The sequence below is a fragment of the Trichomycterus rosablanca genome, chromosome 18 (genome assembly GCF_030014385.1).
Source record: "Trichomycterus rosablanca isolate fTriRos1 chromosome 18, fTriRos1.hap1, whole genome shotgun sequence".
In the NCBI taxonomy this organism is placed as follows: Eukaryota; Metazoa; Chordata; class Actinopteri; order Siluriformes; family Trichomycteridae; genus Trichomycterus; species Trichomycterus rosablanca.
This window is the reverse complement of record NC_086005.1, coordinates 24,828,174-24,841,035: the sequence shown is the minus strand read 5'-3', so window position 1 is coordinate 24,841,035 and position 12,862 is coordinate 24,828,174. Positions and strand designations below refer to the sequence as shown.

Below are 12,862 nucleotides of genomic sequence, written 5' to 3'. Positions count from 1 at the left end.
GTAATGCATGTTTTGGGGGCGTGAGAGGAAACCAAAAAAACTGGAGGAGAAAAGCATCTTAAACTTTCCTGTCAATACATTTACATTTTCGGTATTTAGCAGATGCTATCATCCAAAGTGACTTACAATTGTGACAGTATACAGTCTAAGCAACTGAGGGTTAAGGGCCTTGCTCAGGGGCTTAACTGTGGCGACCAGCGACCTTTTGATTACTAGTCCAGTAGGCTACAATTGCCTACTTCAATAATAAAATTATTATCTGCAGGTTTATAGAATCTAAAGGTTTATGGAATCAGAATGAAACAGGTACAACACAAATGATTCTACAACATCCTCTCAGAGTTATGAGATGACAGGTAATATTAAAGCCAGCGCTGATGAACAAAAAAGGGGAAACGGATGTACGCACAGGTAATATACTAAATATCAAAACCAGAAGTGTTTGAGTGCTTGACTTCCTGCACTTTACTACTGCTAGTACTGAAAACCCACCATAGCTGCAGTATTACTCATACACACATATACTGATGCAGTAAGATGTGGCTTCCTCTTACAGCAGCGGAGCTGGGTGGTGTTTTACTGTTCCTATGGTAATGTACCAATGCTGATGTTAGTTGGGGATGTTTTCAAATGATAAACAGACACCATTAGCAATTAGCAATGAATGCACACAAAAGCACATTGTAGCCATGCAAATGACACCTTGCTTGTTTTATTCATAGCTGCTATTGCTATTTTCTGCTATTGTGTTTGTGTGTGCAGGTAAGTGTGAGTGGGCTTTATTCTCACAGGCACCACAGCACCTTTATTCCTCTACTCCATCACCCAAACAGGCAAATTAGTGCAGCTAGGTGATGGTCTGTATGCTTTTGGGAGATGAAAGACAGCAGATATATGAGGACAAAAACACAAGGACACGTAAACAAGGACCACAGGACCAATGTTGCTGTGCTAGTGTATCAGAATTTAAAATGAGGTTTTGGCTATGCTAAGAAACTTTCTGCGTTTCTAATCATAAACTTAAATCACAAACCTAAACTCTGCTTGGGTTTGAGTTAGTTTAAGTATTAGGATCAAGAAAGATGTAGGGCTGGATTTAGAATTAGGTTTAGGTTGGTGTTGTGGTTTGTGTTTAGTATTAGGTTTAAAATTATAACTGGATTTAATATAGGATTACACTAGGATTGTATGTAATCTGTAGCTTGATGCAGAGTGGGGTAATTTTAATGTCTATAGTACAGCTGTAAGATGATGTATAGCCGTGTTCAGTATGCAGAGCATTAGAAACACCAGGCAGGGGCAGTTCATAGGGTAAATGAGTCCCTGTGGGACCTAATTTAGCAAACCGAGCCTTGTCTTTCTCCTTTACTTACCCCTCTCTCTTCTTACATCTTTCACCATTTACATTATCATTAAGGTGATCTGCTATAGGCTGTTTATCTTATACATAGAGGTGATGCATTAGTGCAGAAATAGTTTTATATGCATATTTGCTAGTTTATATATTCATGTTTAGGAGTTAGTGCTGACGTTTTAGATATTACAGAGCCGTTTGGGTGATAGCAAACCAACTACTACAGTGATTCACATACTTCCACATGACCTTTCACAAGATCTGCATGAGAATGGCTGTACATTAACTGAGCAATGCATATAAAATAAATACATAGTTTATAGTAAATTAAAGAAAAAAGAGAAATACTCTGGGTTAAGGGCCTTGCTCAAGGGCCCAACAGTGGCTGCATGGCAGAGTCTGGATTTGAACTGACAATCTTCCATTTGATAGCCCGAAGCTCTACCCACTAGGCTACCACTGTCCCTAACAGGTTCAGCTTTAGGCTAAAGGTAGAATTGGCCCTACCTATTTTATAGGCTAGGTAGTCTATAACCTAAACCCAAATGAGATTAAAATATAGTATACCTGACATAGAGGGAGCGTTTCTGATTAGTTCGCAGCGACCCTGATCCGGAGCTCATACTATGGTTCATCATCTGCTCTCTCAGGTCATGAATTTTTGCCTCAAATCGTCCGTACTCTGTAAAAACACACAAATAAACACCAACCCATTAACACATTACTGACAATAATAAATTACATATACTTACCTTAAGGAATACAGCGGAACAAATATACTGTAGCTCTAGATGTCATGTGTGCTGTAAGGTGCAAGGTTGCAGAGATGTGTGGCGTCTGTAAGAATCAATAGAGGACATCAATATGCACCACTTTATTGGATCTGAGCTAAAAGGGCTAAAGTGTATTACTGTATTTCACTCAAGGTCAAACTAGCAGCCAGTGAAAAATGAAGAGTAAAGAGATTATAAGTGATGCTGTATGCTTGTTTACTAAAAATGCACAACAGTAGTATTCAGAAAAATATTTAATCAACCTTATCGTGCTTAACTACCTCAAGCATTTTTTGCAGTCACATATCAATTGACCATCCATCATACTTAGTTGCTAATACATTGTTTTGCCAATTCTCACTTAAATATATCCATGCACTATGTGTTATAAATACATTTTTAGTGGTAACCCATTAAAATATTTGTTCTTGTTTCGTTCTAGTGCATTCGCATGAGAAATAAGCATGATCACATCTATATAAATATTTTCATGGGTATATTCATAACAGGTAGTTTAAAATAATGTGCTGATGCGTTCAAGTAGATGCACAGCATTAAAATTAGTTTCTTGACTGTGTCTTGTGGCTATTCACTGTGTACTTTATCAGACGACTATATCTGTCTTGCTGACATTTGATTTAAATATACCTTCTAACCCTCAGATACCTGAATATTCTGTTCAGAACACTTTTGAAGTGTTCTCACAATGAACATTGCAAAGACAAAAACAAAAATAGAACTCAAAAGTATGAGCCCTTGAACACCATGTCCACTGGAGTTCCAGATCTGTCATTTTTGCTTTGCAATTAAGCTTTTGACTGGACCAGCCCGATCAATTAAGGTGTCTGTATGTAATGTATTAATTTATTTATTTGCAATATACTGTAATGTAATGTAATGTTTTTAACATCATGTATTGGAACTGGTTTCCAGTTCAAGTTTAATGTCAAACACAGTCATGGACAATTTAGTATCTACAATTCACCTCACTTGCACGTCTTTGGACTGTGGGAGGAAACCGGAGCACCCGGAGGAAACCCGCACAGACCATGAACTGAACAGAACATGCAAACTCCACACAGAAAGGACCTGGATCACTCCACCTAGGAATCGAACCCAGGACCTTCTTGCTGTGAGGCAACAGTGAATTTGACAGCTGTTAATCTATAGAGCTTCACAATACAAATGACAATCTTTGGAACACAATGGCAGTGACCTGCAAGGACAACCCAGTAACATCGACATGTACAATGCTTGGGGCAACAGCTAACATTTACACCGCACCGAGAAAGAAAACAGATGTATGTTTCATTAGAGTAGTAGAGTACATATTTAAAATTACGCTTGATGGCAAATGATAATGGGAAAACAATTGCTAGTGATAGTCTTAGTGAAAGAAATGTTTTTTTATGAAGGTGAAGGTGCACAATGAATGTCAGTTTCCTGAGTGCCTTTGTGTTGTACATTATCAGCCTGCTGAATCTGCCACGTCCGGCTGACATCCTTCTTTTTACAGGTGCACATTTACACATCCTGACCCTAAGATACACGATTCTTCCGGAAGTATCTTCCGTTCATGCTCAGAGCCCTAAAGCAAAACCAAACCCCTGACTAAGTAAGCAATTATATTGAAATATGCTCTTGACTTACTGTTCGTAAATAATTGACTCATAGCTAAAACTCAATGCAGGCTTTAACTAATTCACGTCTAGAAACCTGGTATGGGTCTCAGTGGGTCTGTGCAAGAGAAGAATACACCCTGGAGAATGAACCAATCTCATATCTTGAGTCATTAAGCACAGCAAGAGTCAGTTGTGAGTAATCGTTCCAGTGGTTGGCACATGTATATACAGATGTGAGGCATGTGTCATGGCATTCCTGGGATGTTAATTTATTCCTGCACAATACATCTATACTACATTTAATATTTCTATTGTATTAATACATTGTATTATAGGTCACCAGACATTAAAAATCAGTTTCCTTACTCGAACCAACAGAGATTTTGGGATATGAAAGAAAATAAAAGTACCCAATAAAAGCATGGTGATAGCATGCCATACTGAGCCATGGCGCCATCCGATTGTTACTTGTTACATATCTTTAACCATAATACTTTAATACTATAATAATATTATTCCAGATGTCATGTTTTGTCCTAATTATAAGTAATATTAAAATTTCAAATATTATTATCTTAGTATACTGCTAAATCCAGTAATATGCTACAAAATGTATCTAAGTTATATTTAAATAAATAAATAAAGCTAAAACAGCATCTTTTTTAAGAAAGGTACAGCCAGTTCATATTTAAATATACCCAGAATTTAAGCCAAAATCTGTACAAAGTGACAATTAGACTGTTCCATGATATGGCTTTACAGTACAGCTACCTTCCACATGGAGACACATCCATACACACATCTGCACACACAGGGAAATCAGAGGTAGCCAGAGAATACAGTCCACACCTACCTCTGAGTCCAGATCCACACACTCTGCTTCCTTCAGCTGTAATCCTGCAGATACTCCTGATCTCTCAAACACACACCTTATCCAAATCCAGCACACATACAGATACTAACGGACACGTACAAACTTACACACTCTCCGTCCTTTCCACTTACACAAATGAAGACTTAGACAAAGATAGGACAGTGTGGAGTTAGAGAGTGAAAAAAGAGTAAGAAAGGGACGCAGGAGAGAGAGCAAATCAATAAACGAATGAGAGACAATAGTGAAGGAGAGATGAGGATATGAGAAGCAAGGGAGAAGAGAGATGCTCAGTGTCTGCAGCAGTGAGGGGGATTGGCCGCTCCCCATCCGCACACACACACACTGTGTTTCCCACCCTTAATTTATCCCTCACTTCCAACATCATACTCCACTACAGAACCTGTAGAGAAGCAGTGTTTTCACATAAATCCCTTCCAAATGCTCAGAATACAGCCTTTTCCCCCAGTGTAATCTATCTATCCTTAATCCAGCTTGTATTCTTTACTTGTTTTAAAGCCTAAAAGGAACATAAATGCTGAGTTAAAAATATACATACATATATAGTATTTAGCAGATGCTTTTATTTATAACGACACAATTGTCATTGATTAGAATCCAAGCAGTTAGGGTTTAAGGATGCTGCTCAAGGGCTAAACAGTGGCTTGAACCCACAACCTTCCATTACATTCATTGGTTAAGGTACTGGACTAGTAATCAGAAGGTCACTGGTTCAAGCCTCACCACTGCCAGGTTGCTGCTGTTGGGCCCTTGAGCAAGGCCCTTAACCCTTAATTGCTCAGACTGTATACTGCAACTGTCATGTAAGTCGCTTTGGATAAAGGCATCTGTTAAATGCCTAAAATGTAAATATACAGCAAGGCTTTAGGGTAGTTGTAGCCTAGTGGTTAAGTTACTAGACTAGTAATCAAAAGGTCGCTGGTTCAAGCCCCACCACTGCCAGGCTGCCACTGTTGGGCCCTTGAGCAACCCTTAATTGCTTAGACAATTTACTGTCACAGTACTGCAAGTCACTTTGTAAATGCCTTAAATGTAGCCACTTTAGAAACTCTCACTGACTCTTACGTATATAAAGAATGGTCTGGGGGGAAAGTGAGTGCCAGTTCTGAGGGTGAAAATTATTTGCCATCTCACCAAACTGACAGTAAGACCATTAACCACTGTGCATAACAGATTTTTGCAACACTTCTAACATTAAGGTGGTTGAACCTTAACAGCAGAAGACCTGGTGTTACTTCTGACAGTCTTAAACAGGAAGCTGAGGCTAAAGCGTGCACAGTCAGCAGGTGAAAGATAAAAAACACCACAATGTTTGATAAATCTCAACTTCTGCTGTGACTTGCAGGTGGCAGGGTCAATAATGGGCATAAACACTCTGTTCTAGTCAGACATAAGTGGAACTTGATGTGGTCTTCTGCTCTTGTAGCCCATCTGATGTGAGATTTGACATGTTTTAAGATGTTTTTCTGCTCACTTTTAATTATCGAAGCTGTTCTGTTGGTTCAAACCAGTGTGGTTATTCTCTTCAACAATAGGGGGCTTGAATGCAAGTGGTTATTTTTAAAACTGATGCCTTAAGTGCACTATTAAAGTAAAACCTGACAACCTTTAAGATGTAAGCTAGCTAGCTAGCTAGCTAGCTAGATGACTGATAGATAGATAGATAGATAGATAGATAGATAGATAGATAGATAGATAGATAGATGATAGATAGATAGATAGATAGATAGATAGATAGATAGATAGATAGATAGATAGATAGATAGATAGATAGATAGATACTTAATTTATCCCAAAAGAAAAGATGGGCCTCCAGTAGCTGAACAAGAACAGTAGAAAAAAAGAACTAATGCAAATGTACAATGTGCATATATACAATATACGATATGCAAATAAATGCAAAAGATGTGCAATTATGTGTCTGACACTATGGCTTGAAATACAACCACAAATAACAATAGCAGCAGTAGTATATGTATTCTTATTAACAATATATACAAATATATGTATTATCTATACACATTATGATAATTAATATATACATATATGTATGAGTATGAATGAATATATATAGTAGAAGCAGTAGTTTAGATTATAGTATAGATAGCTGGAAGAATTAATTGTATAATATTATTATTTGAATTGTACTACCAGAAATCAGACTAGATACAAGTCTATTCATAGGTTTCTTAATTAAAACATAGTTTTAAACACAACCTTCTCAGTATGTCTGTGTGGCTATTCCTCTATAGCAGGTAATCCTTTGGGGCATATCTATGTGCAAAGAAATGTCAGCAACTGCCAAAAGTAATCAGTAAACAGCCAATGTAGAAATGGCAGCTGTTGAAAAGTTTGAATAGAAACCCTGTGTTATGTAGTCACATGTGAGCAGACTGTGAGCAGTTTTGCTGTGAAGGATGTGGCTGTCTGGTTAGGTTAATGTCTGGATGTTGATGTCAGGCCACCCCCTCCAGCGGCCTCACACTGTTCTGCACACCTCTACACTGACAGGAGTACACTCCTCCAGAACAAAAACAAATGCCAGTGGTGTCAACCCTCCTCCACTGCCGCTCACCATTTCTCACCATTAGAATCTGTCAGCCAAAGGCACCTTAATATCAAAGAAGGAAGAAAACAATACATTTTCTGGTTGTAGTGCGTAGTACTCACTTTTAAAACAGACCTGCTTGCCTACACAATATGGTTACATTTCTGAGGTTAGGTGTTCAGCCAAATCAATAGGTACCAGAGATATACAAGAGGGTTCTTCAAAAAGTTTCTTCACTTTATTCCACTCAATTTATTAAGAATTTTAAAAACAAATGACATCCGATGCATTTTTTCCAGCGTCGTACCAACTTTTTAATGCCATCAGCAAACGTGTTTGGTTGAGCATGTAGCCATTGATGCACCGCTGCTTTCACATCATCATCACATGGAAATCTTCTTCCCCTTAAAGCTTCTTTGAGTGTCCAAAAAAGCTTTCAGACACGACCGATTACGACTCCTTCCATCATCGTTTCCAACCAAAATATAAAAGTGCAGAAACTTTTTGAAGTTCCTTCGTATAAACTATATAATATACATTTCATGCTTTCAACTTTTGGTGACAGTTTCTTATTTCTGCACAAAGCAACATCCCTCCATACTGCAAACTGATTGCTTCAGCTCTGTGGAAGAACAAAGGCAGTACCTTTCAGGAGCCAGAGAGCTAAATTGCTTACTTAAAAGGTCCAGCTCAGCAGACCCACAATGTTCCAGTTAAAAGTGCAAGTTAGCATTTAGCTTAGCACTTAAGTGAACTCTAAAGCCTTTAATGATCTCCAAGCTACTCTTAATGAGCGGTGCCATGCTGGACTTACTCCACACCTTCAGGGGAATGAAGTGCCAGTGCAGCAAACAGCAAAGCTGGATCTATTTTCTTTAATAAGCATTCAAAGAAAGTTTGAAATACACACAGTGTTGGGTGCTTTTAAATGTAATGAGCATTTCGAACCAAGTTTTAGTCATTATGTACATCTTAAACAAGAGCTTTGTGACACAATAGTAACATGATGTCGTATTTATTCATTTTAACTGACTGCCTTGATCTTACTCAGGACTGCAGGACCCCAGCACTATTTTATTGTAAAATTAAGGTTTTTCTTAAATCAAAAATTGGTTGCCAAAGTTTTGCATACAAGTGTATGAATGTGGTCCTTGGGGGCTGCAAATACTATTTGCAATAATAATAATTATAGTAATCATTTAAACTTATGTCGCATCTTTTACAAACCCAAGGTTGCTTCACAAAAACAGTATTCAGAGAAAAGGAAAAGTTTTTAGCTGAGCTTTGAAACTGCGGAGAGATGTAGAGGAGTTAATAGAGGAGGGAAGTGATTTCCAGAGAATGGGGGCAGCAATACTAAATTACTTGCCATCCATAGAGGTAAACCTATACTTATAAACAACAGACGAGAATCAGAGGACCATAGAGGACCCTAGACTGCATTATGGGCATGCAGATGTGATCATTTTAAGAAATAAACAGGACCAAGGTCATAAAAAGCTTTGAAATTTAACAGCAGGATTTTGTAGCAGATTTGTTCTGTAACTGGAAGCCAATGTAACTAATGAAATTGATGTAATCAAACCTTAAGCAATGATAAAATGTACCAGCCCCAAGCTACCTTCAAGGTCTAATAAAACCCCGCTCTGTACCACACAACCTCTGAGCCACTAGTCTCGCTCGACTTGATCCTCCACCCAGAACTCAAGGACAACAAGCATCAAGGCTCTTCTCTGTACTGGCACCCAAGCGGTAGAATAAGCTTCCCTTGTCTGTCCGAACATCCAAGTATCACACTGTCATCAAAAGATGATTAAAAACCTTCATCACCTCTTTACTAAGCACTTAAGCTGACATGTACTTACTAATGCTCTTATTTATTTCTTGCATAAAAAAAGAAAAGGAAAAAATCATTTGGTTCTATCAGGGTTTCAGCAGATTTGTATCAATGGACTACTTAAACTAGACTAAGGTAAAGTTTACTATGGAAGCACTCTGGTTATGTAAGTCGTTCTGGTAAATGCCGAAAATCTAAATGTAAATGAATGTAAAATACTAAAAAGCCACAAAAACAGGACAGCTTTTTTCTGTTAATTTTAAAATAAACTCTGATTCATTTATGCCTGACAGTGATCAGAATAAATTATCTGCCACATCTGGTTTGTGTTCCCAGAGGAGTTCCAGCTGGTCAGTTTAATGCACCATGTAGCATCATGTACCACAAAGTACTTAAAGTTACTGCTGGGTCCTAATGCTAACCAGGTTCATTTACCCCTGTGGTGGAAAAACTCTTAATAAAATACCTCAGAGACTGGATTGTGAGTAGAAAAGAGTTTTAATCTTGTCTGCAGAGATAGATCACACCGACAGGATCTCACACAGAGTAATAATAATAATAATAAACATTTTATATACTGCTGTCAGTGACCTTGTAGGACAGTGGAAGATTCCAGAGTTAACATAGGAACTGGTCTAAATCAGCTACAACTGGGTTTTGGACGTCGTACAATGTAATTGACGCACTTCTTATCACGAACACCATGTACACATCCAGTAACATTTGATTGTAGTAGTATTTTTGGAATATTGGAACACGACTACTGGCCCTAACCATGCCCTAAGCATATCTACATTTTCTGACTAGTAATTGATTATGTATTAATACTTCTAGTGTAAGAAGTAAATGTATAATTTTTCTCTCACATCTTCTTCCTGCTTGCTATGGTAGAAACACCAAGTGGTTTATCTCTATGGGCAGAGAAAGCTGCTGTGTCGATGTCCTTATGCAATTAGCTAAGCTGGGCACATGCTGTATACCCCTACTGTTAGCACTACTGCAAAACAAAAAGCTTATAATGTGCCGCATTGGCAAGCTACATTTTCAAGTCAGCTTCACTGTTATCAAATCTGACCTCTGCTATCTGCTCAAGGACAATGTGAGACAATTCAGACTGACTAAACAAGGTACAAGGGCAGGATTTAATATTCACTTAATATAGAGCAGCTCCTATTTCATATCAGATGTACTAGAAACTAACTGAACTAGATATTTAACACCTCTTTTATTAGTAACACAACAATAATAAAAGCATAACACACAATTCACTAACTGACAGTGCTGTCAAAATGATATGACACCTTTTCTTGTTGTCTCTGTTTTTGCTTCTTAGTTACACCAAACCAATAAATAAAGCATAACACTTTACAAATCAACCTAGGTTTAAAAAAAAAAAACAGATTACATGCAACATAATTGTACTAGGGTGTTAACAATATCTAAAACCCTAACATACCTGCAGAAAAAACTTTCCCCTTAACTGGTTGCAGCAAATTAGCAATTATTGTATTTTGCTATGTGAGTGGTGATTCTGTCCTGTTTAGGGCTGAATGTGTCTGTATATGTCAGTGGTAAATCACTCACCCTCAGGCCGGTACTGAGCGACGATGGCCACTGTCTGTCCTGCGCCCTTGAGAGCAGCCGCTGCCTGTTCGTGAGTAGCTCCTCGTAAATCAATTCCATTTACCTGGAAAAATGAGCACATATCAGGGCTGTAGCTATGAATTAAACATTGTAGGGGGAAATCAAATTTCTGGGAAGTAGTGGGGTGGAGGGGGGTTCTGCCATTTTAAAACCAGAACAACAACTGTTTGTGAGTGAAATATGTTTATTTATATTTTTACAGTTCATTATTCTATTCTAAATATTAGGGAGAGGACATATTGCGCATATCTAGATACTGAGAGGGGATAAATATTGTGATTACAGCCTTGGCGCATATTACATCATGCCTACCTAACTTTATTCATTATCACTAACTGGAAGCACAGCAGGCATACATCCCACACAGGGTCTCAATACATAACAGGGTATCAGACACATTGTTTTTGAAATGTTGAAGGTAACCAAAAATACTACCAGGGGCAAGAATTGAACCCAGATCTCCAGGGCTGGCATTAGGCTGCAACACTGTGCCACCGGTGAATATTTACATGCCCACTGTATGGCTATAGGTATGTAACCATCTGACCATAAGCTTGTTCGTCATGGGCTTTAATATGCATTATGCTCCAGCGTCCACTGCTCTGGAAAGGCTTTTTAAAAGATTTTAAAGTATGTGCCTCAAAGGAGCATTTGTGAGGTCAGGCACTGATGTTAGATGAGTAGGCATGGTTTGCAATCAACGTTCCAATTCATCCCAAAGGTGTTCAAAAAAATATAAAGAAAATGTAGTTTTAGACATACATGTTTGTGCCAGAGCCATACATATGAAGCACCCTATAGTGCATTTACTATTGATACAGTATGTGCAACCCACTATGTATTCTGTATACAGTTTGTGTTTGAATATATGTCTTATGCCCTGTATAGCAGGAATCATTTAACAGAATAAAAAGAAACAGACAATAGTTATTCTTAGACCTCAAAATCAGGCCAGCCTGCCCTTTTCTCAGTCTCTCACCTTCTATTTAACTGTTCTTTTTTTTTCTTTAGCTCTTATGCTCATTGTAGAAAGAGCAGTATAATTTTATGTCTGATAAGATATAGCAAGGCTCTGTGTGTATAATTCTGAATTGAGTTTGTGTACAGGCTAAAAATGCATAATTATGTATAACACAGGAACTTTAGGGGGTCTGATTAGAGCTGTTTGAGATGTTACACAAATAGAATCCCTCCCCATTGTTCAAATAAGACCCTAATAAGTGCTAATCATAATTACCAGACTGGTTTTAATTTTAGTATCCACTCCAAGTGATGAGACACCCAACCTAATTACTTTACTTTTGAGCTTGTAAAAATATATAAATTTTTTCCCTGATAAGGATTTGTTCAAGTGACACATACAATAAAACAGCACACTCTACTGGTGGAAAAAAGAAATACACTGATGCGTTCATTGATTCAACCATTTATTGTCTGTTTAATATTATGGTCAGGGTCGCACAGGGTCTGATTCATTGGAGAAAACTGAGAAAACTAAGAAGCTGCTCACAGAAATCTGAGAGATTATTAATTTGTTGCACCAAAAGAGCAATGGCTATAAGATTTATTAGAATATTTCAATATTTCTAGAGACACCAGAAGTATGGAAGTGTTGTTCAAATATTCCAATGTAAACTTTCAGCAGACTGTGGGTGAAATCCCAACAATTTACCCAGAAGCCTAGGCAATCTCATCAGGACAATAAAGAAAACCACTGTGTTATGATTACCACTGATACGTTTGTCCCAGCCTTTATTAGAAAATCAGTTGACAACCAAGGACTTTATGGCCAGACTTCATGACACACAGCATGACGTATTTAAGGATTATGTCTGGCTTGTCCATGTAAACTCAATTCATGAAGTCTCTAAGCAGTTTGGAACTTGGTAGTGAGTGCTTATTTTACTAGCTTGTAAAATCTACTGCTTTATGACTGTTTTGCTGCTTGTAGAGCTTCCACAACCTTTCCTAAAATCACAAAAGTCACCACAATTGGTTTTATAAACCAGTTAGCAATGGGTGTGGCCTAAACACAATAATTAGAATTGGTGTCCACATACTTCTGGCTATATACTGTAAATGGAAAATAACTGAGCTTTTTAGTATGATCCACTCCCACCTATGTTTTTCTAAACAGATATCATAGTTGTGTGCTTTATTTTATGCTTTATTTATTTGTCTAGAGTGAAATG

General features: G+C 37.8%; 1 protein-coding gene across 11 annotated transcripts in view; it reads right to left on the bottom strand.

Annotated features, from left to right (window-relative positions):
* The window catches only part of dlg2 (discs, large homolog 2 (Drosophila)), a 147,608-nt gene that overhangs the window by 18,501 nt on the left and 116,245 nt on the right, over positions 1 to 12,862 (bottom strand). For 10 of the 11 annotated variants that reach the window (XM_063014498.1, XM_063014487.1, XM_063014488.1 and 7 more), the window contains 2 exons: positions 10,611 to 10,713; positions 1,922 to 2,036 (listed from right to left, as the gene is read on the bottom strand). In XM_063014498.1, the coding sequence (XP_062870568.1) occupies positions 1,922 to 2,036; positions 10,611 to 10,713 (218 nt within the window). Of the gene's footprint in view, positions 1 to 1,921; positions 2,037 to 4,602; positions 4,635 to 10,610; positions 10,714 to 12,862 lie in introns of those variants that run through there. The other variant, XM_063014497.1, reaches the window with a different exon arrangement.